The following is a 24,527-nucleotide window of genomic DNA, read 5'->3' as shown; positions in this document are numbered from 1 at the left end:
ATCATCTGAGCTCAAGCGTTTGGACATCGGGATTGCAGCACTCTCTGAGGTTCGGAGACTGGATTGCGGCGAGATAATGGTGGGTGGTTACACCTACTATTGGTCTGGTCGCTCTGATGGTTACCATACCCAAGGAGTTGCTGTAGCTGTGTCCAATAAGCTGACCCCAATGATAATTGAGGTAACACCGGTCAACGAGCGTATTATGAGATTAAGGATTCGTCACTCCTTAGGTGTCATTTCCCTGGTCTCTGTTTATGCTCCGACTGAGGCGAGTGATCTCACCGTGAAGGACACATTCTACGCCACACTCGAGTCTGTGGTTGATCAGTGCCCCAGACGAGATACACTTCTAGTCTTGGGGGATTTCAATGCATCGACTGGAACTGATAGGGATGGTTATGAGGTGTGTGTTGGTCCCCATGGGTCAGGAACTATGAACCAGAATAGCACTAAGTTCCTTGACTTTGCAAGAAGTCATGGACTTAGGGTGGCTGGTTCATGGTTTCAGCGCCCACAAGCTCATCGCTGGACTTGGTATTCCAACGCTGGCGGTGTGGCAAAGGAGATTGACCATGTCCTCATTGACGGTCGGTGGAGGATGATCCAGAACTGCAGTGTCTACCGGAGTGCTCAGTTCCTCAATACTGACCACAGGCTTGTTGTAGCAACTCTAAAGCTGCACCTTAAATCCTGGAGAATGGTACCATCCCAGCCTAGGCTGGATGTTGCCAAGCTCAGGGATGAGAGAGTAGCTGAGGAGTTTGCAAACAGGCTGAGTGGACACTTGGGGGGTCTGGGTGCTTTGGGGGGTCCTGAAGAGTTGTGGAGCACCTTCAAGACCACCGTCCTTGATGTTGCCGGTGGATGTCTTGGAGTTCACCGCAGGGCAAAGAAGAATTTTGTCTCTCAAGGGACACTGGATACCATTGACCAGAGTCGCAGGGCCAGGCTGAATGGCAGAGCTGAGCTGTTCAGGGAGCTGAGGCGTAAAACTGTACGTGCACTGAGGGTGGACAAGGAGGCCTATGTGCGAGGAATCTGTGAGGGGGTAGAGCATCACCTGTGGACAGGTGATTCTCGTCCCGCTTACAGGGGAATTCGCGCATTACGTTCATCGAAGCCCATCCCTCGGAGCACTGCAGTTCGAGCAGAGAGTGGTAGGCTCTTGACAGAGGAGTCTGAAGTGAAGGCCCGCTGGGCCGGTTACTTTGAGCGGTTGTACCAGGCTGATCCCCCAGCTGTCGAGTTGGACGTCAAGGGTGTTACAATCCCTGTTGCTGACCCTCGAATCAACTGTGATCCACCTATGCTTGTGGAAACACGGGCTGCGGTGAACCAGTTGAAACGGGGCAAAGCTCCAGGGATCTGTGGCATCCATGCCGAACTTCTCAAGGCTGGTGGAAATGCTGCACTCGTGTCGTTGCATGCAGTTTTGTGCTCTGCCTGGAACACAGGCATCATCCCAACTGACTGGAAGAGGGGCCTTGTTGTCCCTCTCTGGAAAGGGAAGGGTGATCGCCAAGACTGCAACAACTACCGAGGGGTGACGCTGCTCTCAGTGCCGGGCAAGGTCTTTGCTCGGATAATTCTTGATAGGGTTCGCCACCATCTGCTTGAGCACCAGCGTCCAGAGCAGTCAGGCTTTACACCAAAGAGGTCAACGATTGACCGTATCCTTGCACTTCGTGTCCTCACCGAACGCAGACGAGAGTTTCGGCAGGGGCTGCTGGCAGCCTATGTTGATCTCTGTAAAGCGTTCGATTCAGTGAATCGGGATGTCCTCTGGAGGATTCTTGGTCTTCGTGGGGTGCCACCAAAACTGATCGATCTGATGTCTGAACTCTACTCTGGTACTGAGAGTGCTGTGAAGTGTGGTGGTACCATCTCTGACTTATTTCCAGTTGTTACTGGAGTTCGTCAAGGATGTGTACTTGCCCCCACACTTTTCAGCACTTGTATGGACTGGATTTTAGGGAGGATGTCGGAGAGATCAAGTTGCGGTGCATCGTTTGGCAATGTCAAGATCTCGGACCTTGATTTTGCAGATGATGCAGTCATCTTTGCGGAGACTTTAGACATCCTCTTGGGGGCCCTCGAGGTGCTGAATGAGGAGTCGGAGCCGTTGGGATTACGGATTTCTTGGGTCAAAACTAAGATCCAGGCTTTCGGTGACATCTTGGATGCTGCTGTCCTGTCTGTGTCTGTTTGTGGTGAGGATGTTGAGGTCGTGGATAGATTCACTTACCTTGGCAGTGATATTCATGTCTCCGCAGGTTGTGAGCCGGAGGTCAATAGACGTCTGGGTCGGGCCTGGGGAGTCATGGATTCACTGGATCATGGGGTGTGGCGCTGCCGGTACCTGTGCGGGAGGACGAAAGTCCGAGTCTTCAGGTCCTTGGTACTTCCAGTCTTGCTCTATGGGTGCGAGACTTGGACTCTGACCAAGGATCTGAGTCGGAGACTTAATTTCTTTGGTACCAGGTCTCTTCGAAGAATCCTTGGCTATCGCTGGTCGGATTTTGTGTCCAACGAGCGGTTGCTGAGAGAGACTCGGATGAGATTTGTTACCTGCATAGTCCGTGAGCGTCAGCTGCGGCTGTATGGACATGTGGCTCGTTTTCCTGACTCTGATCCTGCTCACCAGATTCTCTCAGCGAGGGAGTCTCATGAGTGGAGCAGGCCAGTGGGCTGACCCCGTGCCTCATGGTTGCAGCAGGTTGACCATCATCTCAAGGAGATGGGGATGGGCCTGGCATCTGCCTGGGGGATGGCCAGACGGAGGCCCCAGGAGTACCGGCGGAAAGTGGACGCAGCGACGCGCTGTTCTGGCACATGCTCCCATACCTGACCTGACCTGAATTCATCGATATGGCCAAAATATGTCGAGATGTTTGTCCTCATCGCCATGTGTGGAACCTGGGGTATGTTCACTCACCAAGTTTCTTGGAGAACTCTCGCTACATGGCTCACCCAAATGCTCAGACCACCTCGACACCAATCTATCAGCGGTGCTGTAAGTTTGACAGAGAACCCTTCAGCTCTGCAACACTGGATGGTGTCTGGTCCCCTGAGATGGCTCGTATGATTGAAGAGTTTGAGGAATCAATGGAGAAGCGAGAAAAGAAGGCAGATCTTCAACACCATGAACAGTCAGAAAATCTACAGGTGACATTCTTTACTCGTGCAAAGGCACTCAGCAATGTGATTGAGGAGATGGGAAACCCATTCATTGACAACAATTGTGATCTTCTTGTCCGAAGCACTAGATAACTAGCTGACGCAGCTGTCGTTGATATGGAACGCAAGATCGAAAAATTGGTTGGAGAATAGTATTATATGAAACATTTGTCAATGAGCATCTTGTTGACCATGTACGATCTATCAAGGATCCCAACAAACAGAACAGCCGACCTCTCTTCAGTCGACCAGCAGTGCAGGAGAAGTCAAGAGCCAAACATCAGTTGTCAGTGTGACTTTTCATGGCATGTTTGTACATTGCATGCCAGACTCAGGATGGATACCTTTATTAATTATTTGCACATGCAAATCAGGCATATCCACAATCACACTCAAGTATGGAAAAACTGAGGCTTGGAACCAAGTCAGACCTTGTGAACTGCATGGAACAGCTGATTTCTCCACCAACAAGGGATTCCACACCTGATGCTGTACCAGATCCTTCAGTGGATAAGAATGATTCACCTACTGCAGTGGCTGTGATCTTGGATGGAGCAGCCATTGTGAACTTGCTGAAGCCTGGCACTGCACACACCTTCTCTGTGTCTGCAGCCCAAATATTCTTGCCTGATCTTGCATCACAGTTGCAGCATGCACACAGAGTGCATTTGATATCAGTTGAGTATATTCCAGGCAGCGGGAAGACATACACAAGCACAAAGATGGGCAAAGGAAGTTGCAGGCATGTGGAATCGTTCACTCCTCCACCCAGAAACTAGCATGAGTCTAACAAATGATGACAGTAAAACAATGCTGTTCTCTTTCTTGAACAAAACAAATGGCAGCCCTTGAGACTGATTGTCAGGTCATTGTCACAGACCACATATATGTACTCTGTACCCAGCCGAGGGACTTCACTGGCCATGCTCCCTGCACACAGGAGGAGGTCGATCGATGCATCTTCTTACATGGATTAGATGCAGTCAACCATGGCTATTCCAAGATGATTATCCACACAGATGACAGTGCTGTTCTGATATTGGCCATAGCAGTAGTTCAGATACTCAGTATCACAGAACTGTAGGTTGCCTTTCCCACAGAAAAAGGCTTCAGATACCTCTCAGCCCATGAGATGGCAGGTGCTCTTGGGCCTGAGAAATGCAAAGCCTTGTCATTCCAACACGCATTCAGTGGGTGTGACACAGTACCCTCTTTTGCAAGCAGGGGAAAAAGGACTGTATGGGGGTATCCATCCATCCATCCATCCATTAGGACCATACTCTGTGCAGAGCGTTGTTGCTGCTTGTAATCTCCTTGGCTTTTGGGCACAATCCTGGACGGGTCGCCACTCCGACGCAGGATACCAGCAAGCTGGCACTCATTTTGCCGACCTCGAAAGGATGACAGTTCGAGTTAACCCCACCTGGTATTAATTCAACATCTGAGCGGGATTTTAACTCAGGACTCTGGGATCCCAAGCCCACCACCCTAATCATTAAGCCAACATCAGGCATGTATGGGAGTATAGAAGGCATTTGATGAGGTTACACCAACATTCTGCACTTTGGCAGCCACTCCCAGCATGGTTGATGACCACCTGGGAGTACTGGAGCACTTTGTTGTGCTCCTCTATGATCGTGCTCGCAGTGAGGTGAGGGTGAATGGGGCTCAGAAGCAGCTGTTCTCTCAGAAAGGCAGGTCTTTCAATGGCCTTCCCCAAACACAGACTGCACTTCTGGAGCATACCAAGAGAGCTACCTACCAAGCAGGTCATGTCTAGTCATAGATGTTGAGAGCTGTTCCCAAACTTCCATCCACTGGTGAATGGGGTTCAATGCGAAAAGAGGATGGAGGCTGGGAAGTGAAGAGGACAGCTCTTCCTGAGGCTTCTCACACCCGCCAGGAACTACTTTGCTGTGGTTGCAGGAAAGGTTGCAGGGGGCAGTGTAGATGTGTGAAGGCTGCTCTCCACTGTACTGCTCTCTGTCTGGTGGATGCCTTTGTGACCGTGAATAGGCTAACCTTTTCTGATTGTGGAATGTTTCCACATATTCAACACTCGTGTGCATTGTATATTTTTCTATCGCCATAAGATGACACATTGCGGCTGACTCAAGAGCTGTCTAAATGCTTATTAGCATTCTGATGCCAAATTGTTATGCATTCACTTGTGAGTTTCATTGATGTTCACATCACAGCAATGATTTTGTTGCGTTCAAAAGTAATTTGCATTCATGAATCATGATAATTTAAATGTGCATGCTATACAAGTGGCTCAGGAACTCATGCAAGATATTTATCGTTTTTCAAAATAAAGAAAAATATAATAAGACTGGTGTGCAATATTCTGAAGCTAAACAGTTAACATGTCAAGGCTGAAATGCAGGGAACATTATTTAATGATGAGCAAAGGTACCCAGCGTTGCCGGGTGGTGTTTGTCTCCAGACGTGTCCAGGCGGTGTTTATGTCTGGGCGGTGTTTGTCTCCGGATGGAGTTTATGTCCGGAAGTTGTTTATCTCTGGACACTGTTTGTCTCCGAACCTGTCCGGACTGTGTCTGTTTAGCTCTGGACATGTCCAGGCTGTATTTACCTCCAGAGGTGTCCAGGCGATGTTTATGTCTGAGCGTGTACGGATATGTCCGGGCAGTGTTTGTCTTCGGACGGCATGACTCCAGATGCGTCTGGCAAGGTTTTGGCTTCGGACGTGTCTGGGCGGTGTTTGTCTATGGGCCGTGTTTATAGTATGACTGGTAGAAAATGAATTTCAGAGATTATTTTGTTTCTATCTTCACCGTGCGTAGTGGCGTGCGCCTGTAATCTAGCTACTCGGAGGCTTGGGTTGGAGGATCACTTGAGGACGGATGCTCTGCGCTGGGCCGCGCTATGGGAGGGTGTAGGGCAGCCCGGAATCATGGCGAAACCCAATCCTTATCCCCGTGTCGTAAGAGGTGACCAGGACTGCGTCAGGAAGGGCATCCGGCGTAAAACCTATGCCAAATCAGTATGCGGATCATAATGGATGATCCGCTGTGGCGACCCCTAACGGGAGCAGCCGAAAGACGAACAACATTTTGTTTCAATCTTCACTGTATTCTATGCAGAAGTATTGTGATGAGAGTATGAATCGGAATTGACGCTCCACCGCACGTCTGCTTTCCCTTCCTTTCACCGAAACACTGCCATCGCCTCCCACACCCCTCCTCACTCCTCACTCCTCACTCCTCACTCCTCACTCCTCACTCTCTCTCTCTCTCACACATACAAACACACCACCCTCTCCCACCCCCCACATTCTTCCCTTTTGTATACCCATCAGCGAAGGGACAGGTGGTATTTGCTAATCTCTAATAAGTGGTGAAAGTTGGACAATTCTGTGAAAACATATTCACATTTAAGTCACACCTTTTCCATAAATATATTAGGTGTCACACTATTGCCCTTGTTTTTGGCCTCGAGCTCCATTTTCAGACCACAAGATATTTGCCACTATTACAGAAAATTGACATTACCAAAATATCAAAGCAATATTGAGCAAGAGCCATCTGTCATTGTCGTTGTTCTCAGTGTGTGGATTTGCTCGAAGGCACTCGGAAGAGTTATAACACATAGTACATTCTTTTCCCTGTCAACAGAGCATTTGTAGGGAGAAAGTTTTACCTCCACCTTACCCTCCCTCCATCCATTCTCTCCAATGCCCACTCGTCCCTTCCCAATGGGATACCAACTCAGGGGTTTGTCCGTGCTCTATCCTCTAAATGCCGAGTGTCAAGTGAGGAAGCAGCACGTACCATTTAGAAAGTTTTTGGTATGACTGAAGCCAGGCCGACCTACCAGACTCAGCACAGATTCTCCAACCACAACACCACTGAATCTGATATGTGGTTAGCACCGCAAGTGAATGTTAAATCCAAAGCTTTTGTAATTTTTACTTTGCTTGATTGACATCAGTGAGGAAATTCTTTTCTTCACTTTCACATTTGCTTTCAATCAAAGAAGCTTAAACTTTTAACATAATCAAGTTTCGTATCTGTTAAAGGGTCGAAGGACGTACCAAAAAAAAAGCCCCAAATAAACACTTCGTTTCCACTCAGCCAGGGCTTGAATGATCATTTTTGGCAAAGACTTGGAGGAATTCCCGAACTTGAAACGAGGCTTTATACTCGAGAGTGGTGTGGGTGGTTTTTCCCCAGCAACAAGTTCATGGCAACTTTGGCACCACAACAGATTGCTGCATTTCTCTCACGCACATGCACCTGATATAATAGATTCGTATTTATCTTAAAAAAAAGGGAACTAAGATTGTTTGACCTCACTTATAAAGCCAATGAGAATATCAGAGAGAAGGAACACCATGCCTCTACAATCCCTCAGATGGAAGTTAAACTGGGTATCCTGTCTGTCGCTATTCGTTGGTGGACATTAAAGATCCCACGCGAGCTATCGCTGGCACCATGAACAAGTTATGAGTTAGTGCTCTAACTTACCGAGTTGAATGTCAGGCTCGCTGGTTCATGAAAGACTTGGGTCAAACACGTTCCCTGGCCAAGCTTGCAAGAATGTGATTGCTGTTAAATGGCAAAGTGCAAAGATAAGACACACCGATGCCAAAGTCAGGGAATCAATTTAAAGTTTCCTAAACTTAAATAACTTGCCCAGGAAGTTTTGAGCTGTGCACTGGACAAAAATCAGCTCATGATTTATGATCCTGTACACTCACTGTTTTATGGAGCATGAAACCTGTTTTTGTGGTGAAATCAGGATTGAAGCTCCTGGTTCACAGCAGCACATACAGTATGTTGGGTACAACTGTAAGAAGGCGTAGTCCTAAATGCTGGCAAGCTGCAGGTGCAGAGTGGTACCTGTGTCTACAACGACCAGAAAATACAATGCTGGTGGACAACCACAAAGCTTGTGGAGTCCGTGGCTCTCACAAAGAGTATGCACACTTCAAGCATGTAAAATCAGCAGCAGCTGCCACCTCTGTGGCATCATAGTCTTCAAAAATGGGTTCTGCATGCTGAGATATCATGCCCAGGCTATACGCCTGTAACTCAGAGCACACAGATGAGCTTGGAAATCACCAGGAGGAGGGAGGGGGTGCAGTAACCACAGAGTGAGACCACAGTTGGAACTTTGGATCACAAGGGTGAAGATGATGGAGAAAAAGGCAACGTTTCCCTTTCTGAAAAAGTACGTTTTAATTTGAGTTCGTTTACAAAGTACTTTAACACAGGAGGAGGCCATTAGGTCTATCAAAGCCTGTGCAATGTTTGCCAATCTAAGGTTGTTTGTCAGTGCACTATCTTTTCTTTAAATGCTGAGCATCAAGCAAAGAAGCAGCACATCTACTACACTAAAAAAACAGAATATGTTTGTATGTATGTATGTGTGTGTGTGTGTGTGTGTGTGTTTGTTCGTCCTTGAAAGGCGGCCGAACTGTTGGATGGAACGAGATGAAACTTGGCATGAGTTATCCTTGAGACATGAGAACGGACATGGGAGGGTCAAGTTCAAGGTCAAAGGTCATGGGGTCAAGGGGTCAAGGTCACCGGGTAACTTCAATTTCTCAATTTCATCCGATCGAGATGGGACCAATGCCATTCGACAGATAATCAAAATTAAATGACACAGTTGATTGACGACATTCACTTCTGACGTCCGGTTTTCGAGTTATGTCGTCCTAAATTGACTAAAACGTCAATTTTTCATGTTTTTGTCCTTTATAGACGGCCAAACCGTTGGATAGAATGAGATGAAACTTGGCATATGTGATCCTTGGGAATGGACATAAGGGGGTCAAGGTCAAGGTCAAAGGTAACGGGGTCAAGGTCAACGAATAACGTCAATTTCTCAATTGCATCCGATTGAGACGTGACCAACGCCATTCAACAGATAAATGTACCTGCCCATGGGCGGGTACTTTGCTAGTACATCTCTAATTGTTGTTGTTTGTGTGTTCAATAACATTTTTTAAAGTCTTTGGTTTGATTTGCCGACCGGGGTTCGATTGGCCGACCGGGGTTCAATTCGCAGACCAGAGTTTGATTCGCCGACCAGAGTTCGATTCGCCAACCGGGGTTTGATTCACCGACCAGGGTTCAATTCGCCAACCGGGGTACGATTTGCCAACCATAGTTCGATTCCCCAACTGGGATTCGATGCGTCGACCGGGTTTCGATTCGCCAACCAGAATTCGATTCCTTAACCGGGGTTTGATTCGCCGAATGGGGTTCGATTCGCCGACCGGGGTTCGATTCGCCAACCAAAAATCGATTCCCCAACCGGGGTTTGATTCCCCGACTGGGGTTCGATTCGCCGACCGGGGTTCGATTCGCCAACCAGAAATCGATTCCCCAACCGGGGTTTGATTCCCCGACTGGGGTTCGATTCGCCGACCGGGGTTCGATTCGCCGACCAGGGTTCGATTTGCCGACCGCGGTTCGATTCCCCGACCGGGGTTCGATTTGCCGACCGCGGTTCAATTTGCCGACCGGGGTTCTATTCGCCAACCGGGGTTCGATTCCCCAACCGGGGTTCGATTTGCCAACCGGGGTTCGATTCCCCGACCGTGGTTCGATTCGCCGACCGGGGTTCGATTCGCCGACCGGGGTTCGATTTGCCGTCCAGAGTTCAAGTTGCCAACCGGGGTTCGATTCGCCGACCAGAGTTTGATTCGCCAACCAGAGTTCGATTCGCCGACCAGAGTTCGATTCGCCAACTGGGGTTCGATTCGCCAACCGGGGTTCAATTCACCAACCGGGGTTCGATTCGCCGACCAGAGTTCGATTCGCCAACCGGGGTTTGATTCACCGACCAGGGTTCAATTCGCCAACCGGGGTACGATTTGCCAACCATAGTTCGATTCCCCAACTGGGATTCGATGCGTCGACCGGGTTTCGATTCGCCAACCAGAATTCGATTCCTTAACCGGGGTTTGATTCGCCGAATGGGGTTCGATTCGCCGACCGGGGTTCGATTCGCCAACCAAAAATCGATTCCCCAACCGGGGTTTGATTCCCCGACTGGGGTTCGATTCGCCGACCGGGGTTCGATTCGCCAACCAGAAATCGATTCCCCAACCGGGGTTTGATTCCCCGACTGGGGTTCGATTCGCCGACCGGGGTTCGATTCGCCGACCAGGGTTCGATTTGCCGACCGCGGTTCGATTCCCCGACCGGGGTTCGATTTGCCGACCGCGGTTCAATTTGCCGACCGGGGTTCTATTCGCCAACCGGGGTTCGATTCCCCAACCGGGGTTTGATTTGCCAACCGGGGTTCGATTCCCCGACCGTGGTTCGATTCGCCGACCGGGGTTCGATTTGCCGTCCAGAGTTCAAGTTGCCAACCGGGGTTCGATTCGCCGACCAGAGTTTGATTCGCCAACCAGAGTTCGATTCGCCGACCAGAGTTCGATTCGCCAACTGGGGTTCGATTTGCCAACCGGGGTTCGATTCACCAACCGGGGTTCGATTCGCCGACCAGAGTTCGATTCGCCGACCAGAGTTCGATTCGCCGACCAGAGTTCGATTCGCCGACCAGAGTTCGATTCGCCAACCAGAGTTCGATTCGACAACCAGAGTTCGATTCGCCAACCGGGGTTCGATTCGCCAACCTCCCAGACTCAGAGCAAATCTCTAACCATTACACCAAGTCAGGTCTGCCAGACTCGCCATTTTATTCATTGAATATTTGCGACTTACTAGATTAGCTACAATATGGTCAGAAACCCAAATCACACTAAGCCAGATGTTAACAGTGATGAGGTGTGGCATTGTTGAGTAGAACTATCTTTTCTTCAACATCATTATTTCATACATTGGAAGTCATGCCTCACAAACAGTGGCTCTCCAGGTGTGTTTTGAATTCTATCAGTTTTCCACCCCTTAACAAATGGTTTCTTGAAACAGGTAAGCTTGTCACCCTCAGTGAGAGATTTCAGACATGGATAGTTACGTGCTCTACCTCAAACTGAAACGTGGCTGTCATCTGTTGATACAACAGTTTTTTTTTTTGTTGTTTTTTTTTGTATACCTTGGTCGAGGCTCATATGAGAGCTAACGCAGAACTCACAGCAAGGAGGCATGAGACAAGAGGGGCGGGAGTGGAAGGGACAAAACAGTGGGGAACAGACACATTAGGTGAACTGTGGAAGGGAGAGGGATGGGGATGGGACAGGGAACATGGCGAAGAGAAGATGGACATTTCAGGGACTTTCAGGAAGGAAAGCAGGAGAATTGAAGGAAGTGGGCTTGGGTGGATTATCGGGGGTAGAAAAGATCGAGGATTTGGATGGGGGAAGATAAGAGGTGGTGGTGAACAGCTGTTTTGAAAGCCTGGAGGGAAGAATGGGAAAGAATAGAGTGAGGAAGTTTATTCCAAAGGCGGGAAAAAAGAGGAATGAAAGCGTGAAGATGAGCAGTGATCCGTGATTTTGGTAGTTTTACCAGAAGGGGGTTGTTGGCGGACCTTGAGCGCCCTGTGGAAATGTGGTGGGGACAAATCGCAGAGAGAGCAGGGGGGGACAAGGCTGGAGAGGAGTCGGTAGAAGACAGAAAGACCACCGACCAACCTGCGGTGATTGAGTGAGAGGCCCAAAGACTCAGCTTCATTGGGGGAGATGCCGATGATCTTAAATGCCCTGGTTTCGACAGCGTGAAGCCGAGAAAGGTGGGAGGCAGGAGCACCAGCCCAGAAGGGAGAGCAGTACTCCATCAGGCTACGGACAAAAGCTTTGTAAGTGGTCAGGAGCTCAAGAGGGCCGAGGAAGGACTCAGCACGACGGAGGATTCCCAGTCGGCGACTGGCTTTTGAGGCAAGGTTGGAAATGTGACTTTCCCAGGAAAGGTCATGGCAGATAGTGAGACCTAGAAGCTTGAAAGAAAAGACTTCTTCCAGAGGATTGTTGAGAAAGTGGATGGGGGGGGTTCTAAACGGTCCTTTTGAAGAGACATAGTGAGAGTGTGAGATTTGTCTGGATTGAAAGACATGTTCCACGTGTTGGACCAGTTTGTAATTTTATCCAGATCTGCAGTGAGCGAAGAAGCTGCTGCTTGCCGGTCTGAGGGATGACAGATGGTACGGCAGAGGGTGGAGTCATCGGCAAAGAGAAATAGAGGATTTTCCAGAGAGTCCGAGAGATCATTGATGAAAACCAGAAAAAGAACAGGACCCAGAACGCTACCTTGAGGAACTCCAGCCTGCACAGGAAGAGGGGATGAAAGAACTCCATTTAGGGCCACACGTTGACTGCGACAGGAGAGGAAGTCTGCGAGCCATGAGTGGAGATGGCCTTGAATACCATGGGAAGAGAGTTTGGTGAGTAGGGCAGGGTGCCAGACTGTGTCAAAAGCACGTGATATGTCCAGGGATACGGCTCGGATTTCCTGTCTGGCATTGAGGACCTCCATCCATTGATGGGAGGGCAGAAGCAGCATATCCAGGGTAGAGTGACCTGGTCTGAAACCAAATTGATGATTGGAAATCAAGCCATTGGAGAAGAGGAAGGATTTCATGTCTGAAGCGATGATGGATTCCATCACCTTGCTGATGATTGGGAGAAGGCTGATTGGTCTGTAGTTACAGGGATCTGTTTTTGCACCTTTTTTATGCAGGGCAGTGATGTTAGCAGATTTCCAAGCAGATGGCAGATGACCTTGGGAAAATGAGAGGGTGAATAGAGCAGAGAGAGGGTGAGCAAGAGCAGAAGAGCAGGCTTTGAGGACAGGTGGGCTGATGCCGTCTGGACCGGTTACAGAATCTGACTCGAGGTTTGAAAGCAAGCTCTCCACCTTGTCAGGAGAAAAGGATACAGAGTCCAGGGACAGTTGGGTGCGACTGGGTAAAGTGGGTAGAGATAGTGATGGGTTTAGGACACAAGATTTAGCTGCAAACACCGAGTTTAGACATTCAGCTTTATCACGTGTGGAATCAGCAGTGCGGCCATTTGAGGTAAGGGAAGGGATGGAGGGGGAACATACACCAGAAACAGATTTGATTAAACGCCACCAGGATTTTGAGGAGGGAGAGAGGTTTGAGAGTTCAGACTTGAGATGAGAAAGATGTTGTTTTCTGGCTCTCCTGAGGGTAGATACACACTTGTTCCAAGCTTTGTGGAAAGAACTGAGATTGCCCTCAGTTGGGTTTGCTTTCCATGAGGCAAAGGCAAGTTGTTTCAGGACAACTGCCTCGCCACAAGCTTCAGTAAACCAAGGGTGGGAGGAAGGGGAGGACAACTGAACACTAGAGGGGATAAATCTGTGCATGAGGGAGAGCAAGTTTCTTTGAAAGAATTCCCAGGATGAGTTGATGTTTGAGAAAGTAGTGATAGGAGACCAGTCTGTAAGTTTGATGGCTGCTCGGAGACCCTGCCAGTCGGCTTGAGTGAAATGCCAGACTCGACGGCGGTGAGGTGGTTCTCTGATAACAGCCAGAGAGATGTCCACTTTGACAAGGACGTGGTCAGAAGAACCAATTGGAGCGAAGGAAGAGCAGCAGATATTGTCAGGGAAATTTGTCAAAATCATATCCAGAAGAGATGGAGTACCATTGGTTGAGATCCGGGTCGGGAAGTTGACTGATTGAGTCAGTCCCAATGAGTCACAGAAAGCTTTTGCTGAGGTGCCATGGCAGGTGAGAGAGGTACCCACACCTAGCCAACTGGCGTGATGACAATTTAAGTCACCACATAAGAGGAAGAGAGAGTTTGGATGAGAAGATAGAAGATGGTCCATGTTTTCGGATAGTGAGGTGTAGATGGAGTCATCACTGTTCGGTGGACGGTACAGTACACATATAAACATGAGGTGGGAGTGGAGGGGAAGCCGAAGCCAGAGGTATTCCTGGGGGTGTGGGGGAGTGAGAGCAGTGCATGGAGAGTGAGGAATAGAGTCTTTGATGAAGAGAGCAACACCTCCACCAGTACGAGGCTCAGGTCTGTCATACCGTAAGAGGGAGTAACCGGGGAGAGATACTTGGGAGTCAGACACGTCTTGGGAGAGGAAAGTTTCTGTTAGGCAGATAATGTCTGGTTTGTCAGTGGCAACCTGTATGGAAAGATCTGAAAGGTTTGAGCGAAGGCCCCGGATATTTGAGGTCCACACTTTTAATGAAGAGGAAGGGGAGGAGGCTTTGGGTGCAGGAGGTGGAGGGGGAGGGGAGGGTAGTACAAGGGACGAGGGGGAGGTAAGGAGGGTTGTTGAAAGAGTGTGGGGTATTGCAGAATAGCAAGGGGAGGGGCCGAATGAGGAGAAAAAAAGGCTCTGTGGTGCGGGGGGAGAGGGGGGACAAGAGACAAGGAAGAAGGCAGTTAAGGATTTGAGGAGGTGGAGTGAAGAGATGGAGGTGAGAGGGCAGTGGAGGGAGGCAGGTTGGTGGATGAGAGGGGGGCAACTTTGAGAAGGAAGAGTGAGGGGGATGAAAGGTGGGAGAAAGGTGAGGGGGAATTTTTGAGAGAGGTGAGACTGCGGCTTGGAGTGAGAAGAGTGGGATGGTTGCTTTGAGAGTGAGAGTGAGGGGTGAGGGGGTGAGTTGGCACTGAAGTTGGAAAAAAAGAATGGTTGATGGAAAGCGAGCATCCATGGCAAACTGTGGTTTTTAAAAGTTTTAGGTCAGAGATGCGATTTAACACAATTCTTGATGGATGCAATGAAGGCGAATTCAGAGCATGGAGAGAAGAAGCGCTGTAATAGTTGGATTTTTTAGGCAAGGAATGAAGGAGAGGTCGAAATGAGAGCAGTCTGTTAAAATAGCAGAAGAGTAGTGTTGTGATAATAAAGTGCCATACTGTAATTGGCGGCAACGGTAATTGGGTGGATGTGGCAGCACTGTATATGAAGGTCAATGGCTGGTGTTGACACGTATACCACGTACTCCGTGGAATGTCATGCTGGAACAGTAATGGTATGTTATATACTATATTAGGAATAATGTACTCTGAGGAATGTAATTGGGATTAGAGTATGGAGTTTAACTTCGTTATTATGTGATGCGTATGTGGTATTTGCCTTCAGTATTATGTGTACAAGTTATTGTATTTTGTTATTCTTACCCTATGTATATTTATGTTGTTGTAGATATGCATATGGGTTTTGTGAGAATAAAGCCGATCGAAAAGGTCTATTGTTGATTACTACAACAAGTAGTGCATTGTGAAACAGTAAAGAGTACCACATGTGTGAGAGAGGAAGATGAAGCATTATAAGATCGTTTTTGTTGTTAAAAATAATGTATGAGAGAGTTCAACAGATTAGTGAAATGAAAGCGAGAGAAGAACCTTCAGAGTGTAGGCTTTATTCCATTTGATTGAAGCCGCTTCTACGGGCACATCAGGGAATACAGGCGCAGCAAGGAGTACATAAGCCGTAAGGTATACACGTGCAACTAATCACCGCAAAATAAATCAGTATAAGCACGGAGTCTGATATACTCTCAATTCTCACCATTCAACGAGCACCAAGTAGACCGCCGCCGTAAATGACAATGCCCCAGGGACAATCACCCCGACTGCGCGGAATCTTGGCTTTATCTATTCCGTGCTCGAGCCGTGCGACATGTGATCACACGTCACGACCTTCAATTCACCACATTCTCCCCGTCTTTAAAATATAACTAGAGGCCCAACTAACGCACCATGATTGCTTCAGCGCTACAGGAGTATACATTTCAAGCAACACAAACTATTTAAACTACAGAAGCATACATGCCAAGCAGTGAGGATTATTGTGAGTTGTAGGAGCATGGTAATGAGCATCGATATATGATGTAATGAGCATATAGGAGCATGAGCATCGAGGATGCCGGTAATCCCCTTTACAGATTGAGTCGGCGAGGGGGTATTATCCGTCGACCTCTCCGGGAGTAAATGGCGGTTTCACTTGAGGGAGGCTTCCGATCCTCTTGGTGAGCCTCGACTCGTGCCGGAGATGACTCCTCGAACGCTCTCGGGTGGAACGCGGCAGCTCCGTCGCCACCATTCCCGGGTGGAGTTCCTGGGGGGGGGAAACACCTGGGGAGGGGATGTCAGAGGGAGGAGTGCCAGATGGTGGTGTACCTGCGGGCAGAGTACCTGAGGGAGCCAAATGGCGAACCGACACAGTGGTCTCCCTGCCATCCGGGAGTCTGACATGAGCATACTCTGGATTAGTATGGATGAGTTCGACCCCCTCCACCATGGGTTCATACTTGCTTTGTCGTACCGGGCATTTCATGAACACTGTTCCGGGATGCGTTAGCCAGTTGGGCACCGTTTGGCCGTCAACATAACGTCGTTGGTGAGTAAACATTCGTTCGTGAGGAGTTGCATTGGTGGACGTGCAGAGCAAAGAGCGTATGGAATTCAGAGCGTCGAGAAGGGTAACCTCCCACTGCTCGGGCCCCAGCCCTCTCGATTTCAGCGCCAGAGTTACGGCTTTCCAAATAACTCCATTATATCGTTCCACCTGCCCATTACCCTGCGGGTTGTAACCCGTCGTTCGACTAGTTGTTATGCCGTGCTCTAATAGGAACTGTTTTAGCCCGGCCGACATGAAACACGGCCCTCTGTCTGAATGTATGTACGAAGGTTTCCCAAACATAGCGAAGACGTCAGACAGACATTTCACGACAGTGCCCGAGGTCATATCCGAGCACGGAAATGCGAAAGGGAACCTTGAATATTCATCAACAACAGTGAATATGTATCTGTTGTCTGTCTCGGTCGGCAGGGGCCCTTTGAAGTCGATATTTAGTCTCTCGAAGGGAGAAGTGGCCTTGATCAATCTGCCGGGAGCGGCGCCATAGAATCTGCGTTTTAGTTCAGCACATACAGGGCATGAAGCATTCATTTGTTTAATATCTTCGATAGAATAGGGAAGGTTTTGTCTGCGCACGAAATGTGCCATTCTGGTTACCCCTGGGTGGCAAAGAGACACATGTAGGTCTTGCAAAGCCTGACTGATTGTCGCCGAACAGTAGACCCGAGAGAAGGTGTCTGCAGCAGGGTTTTCCCTCCCGGGCCGGTAAACAATGTCGTAACTATAGCAGGCTATGTCTATCCGCCATCTCATAATTTTTTCATTCTTGATTTTCCCGTTATTTTTCCCATCAAACATGTATGCAACGGATCGCTGGTCCGTGACGAGCGTGAAATGGTTTCCCAGTAAATAGTGTCTCCATTTACGTAGAGCTTCGACAATAGCGTACGCTTCCTTCTCTATTGCTGAATGTCTCTGCTCGCTTCCAGAGAGAGTTCTCGAGAAGAACGCGATGGGTCGCCCAGACTGATTAAGCATCGCAGCTATCGCGTGATCAGAAGCATCCGTTTCCACCACGAAGGGCACCGAGCTATCGATCGATAATACCACGGAATTACTGATATCATCTTTGAGGCTGTGGAAAGCTTTTACAACAGCGGCATCTGGTGGGAAGTTTTTGCAATGCACTAGGGGATGTATTTTCTCGGAGTATTGCGAAATCCATCTTGCATAGTAAGCGAACATGCCGATCACCCAGCGCATTGTCTGCAGGTCATGAGGTGGGGGTAGCTCACGAAGTGGGCGCAATCGTTCAGGATCAGGCTTAATCGTGCCGTCGGCTATTGTGTAGCCGAGAAGGTCAATTGACCTTGCCGAGAATACGCATTTCTCGTAGTTGAGGGTCAGATTATATTTTCTAGCAATGCTCAAGAATATGTCCAGATTCATATCATGTTCCCCCTGATCCTTACCGCACACTGTGACATTGTCCACGTAAACAAAAGTGTCTTTGAGGTTTTCATCTGAGATGATGTCGTCCATAACTCGTTGGAAGCAAGCGACTCCATTCGTGACACCGAACAGAATCCTCCTGAATTGGTAGAGGCGTCTACCCGCCTGGAATGCGGTGTAAGGTTTGTCTTCCTCTCGGATGGGAATTTGATGATAGGCGCTTCGCAAATCGATGGTGCTGAATATCTTATAATTGGCCACGCGTTCGATCATCTCGTCTATGCGCGGCAAAGGGTAGGCATCGAGTTGGGTGAAACGATTGACCGTTTGGGAGTAATCGACAACCATTCGTTTCTTATGATTCTGATTGGCGGTGACCAACACCTGTGCGCGCCATGGCGAATCGCTCGGTTCTATAATTTCTTCTTCCAGTAATCGCTTGGTCTCTGAAGCGATGAAGTTCATATCAGCAGTGGTATAGCATCGCGATTTGATCGCTATCGGTTTACAGACCGGCGACAAGTTAGCAAACAGCTGGGGGGACGTTACCTCTGCGGTGGTCAAAGCATTTAAAATTAGACCAGGTTTGCTTCCTCCAAAGGGTATTTCGACGCTCGTGTGCTGCTTGAGGACATTATGACCCAGAATTACGTCTGCGCATAAATCACGAAGCACCAGTACCCTTACATCCCGATGCGTGTACCCTTTTACGTCCAATTCAACATTGCAGTACCCTCATACACGGGACTGTAGTGATGTGGCGGCCATGCATACCGTTTTGTCTGTCGGGTGGATCTTCCATTTCCTGCCCTTCACTAGCGAGCTGTTGACGAAACTTTCAGAGCTACCGGTATCAATCAGAGCCTCAGCCATATGCCCGTTGATTCGTACGTTGATGATAGCCTTGGATAGATTCCCCGGTGAGGCTGCAGTTAGTTTCTTTTGTGAGTAGAGAGCCGCAGAAGTGGGTTTATTTCTCCTTAGAGTAGATTTACATACCCTGGCATAATGCCCTTTCTTGTCACAATTCATGCATGTGGCATCTCTGGCGGGGCATTTGAGTTATCTGGCGGGGCGGGCAATGTGGCGGGCGTGTCTTTTGTACCCACAAAAGAAGCATTTTCCAACCGAAGTAGTTGCTGAGGAGTTTGTCGAGGTCTGGGTATCCGACTCCTCGGGTTTTTCTCCATCCTCTGTGTCAGGGGTGCCCTGTGGGGTTCCTTGAGTTTCCACCGTAGCGGCGTTCATTAGCAGCATTGGTGTCCCATATGACTCAGATTGCTGCTGAGCCATATCCATTGCTCGAGCCTGGTCGACTACCTTTTCAAGAGTGGGTTGCGCTTTCTCCAGTAAGCACTGCCGTATGTGGGCTGACCTGAACCCTTGGATGAACGCCTCTCGGGTCGCTTCATTTCGGTGTTCCTCGGCGGATACGGCCCGGAAGCTGCCGTCTTTTCCCAACTGTTTCAGAGCTTGCAGGAACTGATCGATGGTCTCCCCGGCTGCTTGCTTGCGTGTGTTGAGAAGATGTCGTATGTACACCTCGTTCTTGCGCTTCACGTAGAGCGCCTGCAGCACGTCGATCGCTGCATCGTAGGTGTCACACTCTGAGAAGAGCCTGTATACGCCGGGCGAGACATGATTCACAAGGACGGCCAATTTGTCGGCTCCCTCTTCGATGATGGTCAGATAGTGTGAGAAGGAACGGAACCAATGCGACCATTTCATTTCCGAGTCAGTCGCGTTTGGGTCTGCGTCGAACCTCTCTGGTTTGTAGATCTTGTCCATCGTTGGTTGAGAGAGCCGAGAAAACCAAATGGAATAAATTGAAATGAAAGCGAGAGAAGAACCTTCAGAGTGTAGGCTTTATTCCATTTGATTGAAGCCGCTTCTACGGGCACATCAGGGGATACAGGTGCAGCAAGGAGTACATAAGCCGTAAGGTATACACGTGCAACTAATCACCGCAAAATAAATCAGTATAAGCACGGAGTCCGATATACTCTCGATTCTCACCATTCAACGAGCACCAAGTAGACCGCCGCCGTAAATGACAATGCCCCAGGGACAATCACCCCGTCTGCGCGGAATCTTAGCTTTATCTATTCCGTGCTCGAGCCGTGCGACATGTGATCACACGTCACGACCTTCAATTCACCACAATTAGGTCATGGAAGTGTAAAAATAAAAAAAATTAAAAAAAAAATCGAGGAAGAAGACGAGGAGGAAGTTAAGAGGAAGAAGAAGAAGCAGAATCGGGAGAAGGTGAGCGTGTTGTTGTTGTTGTTGTTGTAGGGTTTTTTTTTTTTTTTTTTGAGATAAGAAAGAGATTAGTTGGGAGAATGGGGGATGTTTGGAAAGTGGGGACGATCAAAATTGAAGGTAATGGGGAGGATAGAAATTGAAGGTAATGGGGAGAAAAAACAAACAAACAAAAAAAAACGATCGAACACCGAGTGTAACCGGTAGGCCTCAAGCCTAGGCCTAGGCCTCAAGCACCAGGTAAGAACGTCGACAAAAATACTCACAAAATAGCACGATTTTTGAAACAAAACCGAACTAGGAACACACAGTAACATGTAGGTGAGAAAATTAAACAGTTAAAACGGGACAAATAACAACCGAAAACTTAGCTTTGAGAACGTCAGCAGGGAGCCCCGAAGGAGACCTCTCGCTGCTCCAAAACAGTTTCTGATATAACTCCTGATCTAGCTTATACTAGCCGTGCCATGTTTATCTGAATTTCAATGAGGATGTAAAATGAAGTCGACCACCTGAAAAAGCATGTGGATATAGTATTCTCATCGTTGTTCTCATAGTTGTTGTTGTCGGCTCTGGTTGTTGTGGTTTGGTTGTTCCTTTTGTTTACTATTATAGATTGTCCGATTGCTTCGAGAAGTATTATCATGGAGTTGGGTTACTTTGAACGGCGGAGAAACTTTGAACGTTTTCCAGAAAACATTTCCGTTGATTATGTTTTTCAATGTAGTTGCTTTAAAAAGGTATTTTATGATTACAATGCTTTATAGGTATTAATACTTATTTTTACAATAAATTGTTTTTCAATTATTATTATTACGTTAGTTCTGCAGTGAATTGCAACATTGCAGCCTGAAATTGGCAAAACTTTTGTTGTGCAAACTTCTACTTGCTCAAAGGTATGTGGTTTGAAATACATCACAAAGGTATATGGATTGTGCAAAAGGGATTGACATAAGATCGCTTCGTGTAACCACACCTTCCTTAATTGGTTGTGAAGATGTGTACAACACTAACTTTCCCTGTAGTTCACAACTTTGTGATAGCATAAGTTTGAATATTTTGGGGCAACATTGAACACATCTTGGGGTAACTTTGAACAGCGTTCAATCCATCCATCAGGACCACACTGTGCAGAGTGTTGATGCTGCCAAACCAGTCTCCCTGGTTATTGGGCACAATCCTGGACGGGTCGCCACTCCAACACAGGATACCAGAAAACTGGCACTCCTTTTGCCGACCTCAGAAGAATGACAGGCAGAGTCAACCCCACCTCGTATTAATTCAACAGCTGAGCGGGATTTGAAGTCAGGATCCTAAGATTTCCAAGCCCAGCGCCCTAACGATTAAGCCAACCCCAGGCAGAGTGTTCAATGTTGCTTGTACAAAAATGAATGATGTGAAACTTGATTAAAGCATGCTCACAGGCAAAACAATCAAACAATACACACTCAATTTATTTTTAGGTTAAAATAACTTTCCCAGAAATATGGTTGGTGTGTACAAACGGCCCCGATGCATGCAAACTACTCTGTGGATGAGTGGACTTCTATGACTCCATGGGACGAACTCGATCTGTGAACTTTCCAACCGGGATTCCTCCCAATGGCAAATCCTCCCTTCTGGACTTTGTGATAACAAACTTCCCTGCAAATGTCTGCTGCTCTTTCTCTGCTCAAATTGTTCATCTTATCACATGCGAGCGAGAGTCAAAATCTTGCTGGCTATTCTCAAGTCTCAGCACCAACAAATCTGGCAGTTCACTCAGGCAGTTTGTCAGGAACTGCAACAAGCAGCCATTTCTTTTCAGGACTGGTCTCCCATATTCACTGCTCCTAATATTAACTCAGCCTGGGAATTCTTCCATAGAAACTTGTTCTGTGTCTGTGTCTGTGTCTGTGTCTGTCTCTATCTGTCTGTCTCTGTCTGTGTGTCTCTGTCTCTGTCTGTGTGTCTCTGTCTCTGTCTGTGTGTCTCTGTCTCTGTCTGTGTGTCTCTGTCTCTGTCTGCGTGTCTGTGTCTCTGTCTCTGTGTCTCTGTCTCTGTCTGTGTGTCTCTGTCTCTGTCTGTGTGTCTCTGTCTCTGTCTGTGTGTCTCTGTCTCTGTCTGTGTGTCTCTGTCTCTGTCTGTGTGTCTCTGTCTCTGTCTGTGTGTCTCTGTCTCTGTCTGTGTGTCTCTGTCTCTGTGTCTCTGTCTCTGTCTGTGTGTCTCTGTCTCTGTCTGTGTGTCTCTGTCTCTGTCTGTGTGTCTCTGTCTCTGTCTGTGTGTCTCTGTCTCTGTCTCTGTCTGTGTGTCTCTGTCTCTGTCTGTGTGTCTCTGTCTCTGTCTGTGTGTCTCTGTCTCTGTCTGTGTGTCTCTGTCTCTGTCTGTGTGTCTCTGTCTGTCTGTGTCTGTCTGTCTGTCTGTGTCTGTCTCTCTCTCACATCCTATCTCATATTCAATTATTCTACCTTTTTCCCACCCATGGTACATTGAATCTTGTGTTGAGGCAGTTGCTCTGAAACAACTTTCCTCCCCCCCCAAAAGGCAATCTCAGCTTATTCCCCAAAGCTCACATCAAGTGCGTGTCCACTCTTAGGAAATCAACATCTGTCCAATTTCAAGATTGAACTTTCAAACTTGTTTCCCTCCTCTAAAACCTGGCAATGCCTTGTTAAGTTTGTCTCCAGAGTATGCTCCCTCTCCATCCCTTCCCTCTTAAAATGGCATCACAGCCGAGTCAGCTCATGAGAAAGCAGAATTCCTCAATTCTGTTTACTTCCTTGTCTTGTCCTTTGCCCCTTGCTCTCTATACCCACCCTACCCAGTCATACGCAACTGCTCCTGGACTCCGTGTCTTTTGCTCCTGAGAAGGAGATTTCTGGCAACCCGAGACTCCGAAACTGCAACTGGACCAGATGGCATCAGTTCAAGTATCCTAAAAAAAAACCTGCTCTGCTGCTCTTGCACTTCTTTCTATTCCTTTCACCCTGTCATTTGCCCTAGATTATCTTCCATCTGCTTGGAAATCAGCCAAGATCACTGTATTACTTAAAATGTGCAAAACTGCTCCTCTTAACTACAGAAGAACTAGCTTACATCCAATCATCAGCAATGTCATGGAAGTCATCATCGCAGTTAACAAAATCATTCCATTTCTCCAATAGCCTCATCTCAGATCATCAATTCTGATTCAGACCAGGTCACTCTGCCTTGGATATGCTTCCCTTACTCTCCCAACAATGGATGTCGGCCACACTTAATGTTAGACATGAGTTCAGGGCCGTTTCTCCACACATATCCCATGCTTTTGATACAGTCTGGCATCCTGTCTTTCTCTCCAAACTCTCTACCAATGGCATCCAATGTCAACTCCATACATGGCTTCCTGACTTCCTCTACTCTCATAGCTAACGTGTAGCACTCAATTGAAACCTTTTATCTCCTCTCCCTGTCAAAGCTGGAGTAGCCAAAAGTAGTGTTCTGGGCCCAGTCCTTTACCTGATCTTCATAAATGATCTTTTTGTCTCTGGAAAATACCCTTTATCTGTTTGCTGAAGATCCCCACCCTCTGCAGTTGACAACTGTCATCCTTCGGGAAGAGAGGCAATGGCCTCTTCCCTCACTTCAGACCTTGAAGAAATCACAAGTTAGTCAAACATTTATAATAAGTCTTTCAATTCTGACAAATCCACACTCACTTTCTCTCTCTCCCAAAGGACCATCTGGCAAACCCTCCCATCTACTTTCTAACAATCATCTTGAAGTTCAGTCATTCAAGCTCCTGAGTCTTACTATCAGCCATGACCCTTCTTTGGCATTTCACAAGTTGGCCCCCAAAGCCAGATGCCGACTGGGCATCCTCCATCATACAAAGTCCTTCCTTGGCACACCTGAACTCCTGTTCACCTACAAGGCCTTCATCCACAGCTTGATGGAGTACTGCTCTCCCCTCTGGGCTGGCTTCCCTGCCTTACACCTTGCTCAGCTTGACAATGTAGAAACCAAGGCCTTCAAGATTATTGGAATCTTCTGCGATGAAGCTCGCCGGTCTTTTGGCCCATCACATTCCCGTTGTAGATAGAAGACAGAGAGACCACCGGACCTCTCACCTCCTTTCTGATCTTGTACCTTCTGCTCTTTCCATGTCTCCCTGCCCCGCCCTCACCCAGGTTTCTACAGGGCGCATGTGGTCCACCATCAATCCCCTTCTGATGAGACTCCCAAAATCTAGAATCACTGGTCACCTCCACTGATGTGTTTTTTTTTTCCAGCTGTGGAACCAACTTTCATATTCTCTGCAATCTCCTTCTTTCCTCCAAGTATTCAAGGCAGCTGTTCACCACCACCTCAGATCCCCCCACCCAAAACCATGATCTTTTCTACCCCTTAGAATGCCACCTCTTTCCACATTGCCAGTATTTC

At 48.0% G+C, this 24,527-nt stretch overlaps 1 protein-coding gene across 1 annotated transcript in view; it reads right to left on the bottom strand.

The window, feature by feature from the left end:
• The window catches only part of LOC147018870 (uncharacterized), a 43,190-nt gene extending 40,280 nt beyond the window's left edge, over positions 1 to 2,910 (bottom strand). The window contains exon 1 of the mRNA XM_085900100.1: positions 2,858 to 2,910. Coding sequence (XP_085756226.1) covers positions 2,858 to 2,910 — 53 coding nt within the window. The remainder of the gene's footprint in view (positions 1 to 2,857) is intronic.
• Positions 2,911 to 24,527: the final 21,617 nt, after the last annotated feature.

Source organism: Eptatretus burgeri, chromosome 10, assembly GCF_056783735.1.
Source record: "Eptatretus burgeri isolate ZD-2024b chromosome 10, Ebu_testis_v1, whole genome shotgun sequence".
Taxonomy (NCBI): Eukaryota; Metazoa; Chordata; class Myxini; order Myxiniformes; family Myxinidae; genus Eptatretus; species Eptatretus burgeri.
Note: the sequence above shows the minus strand (reverse complement) of the source record. Positions and strands in the feature narration are given on the sequence as shown.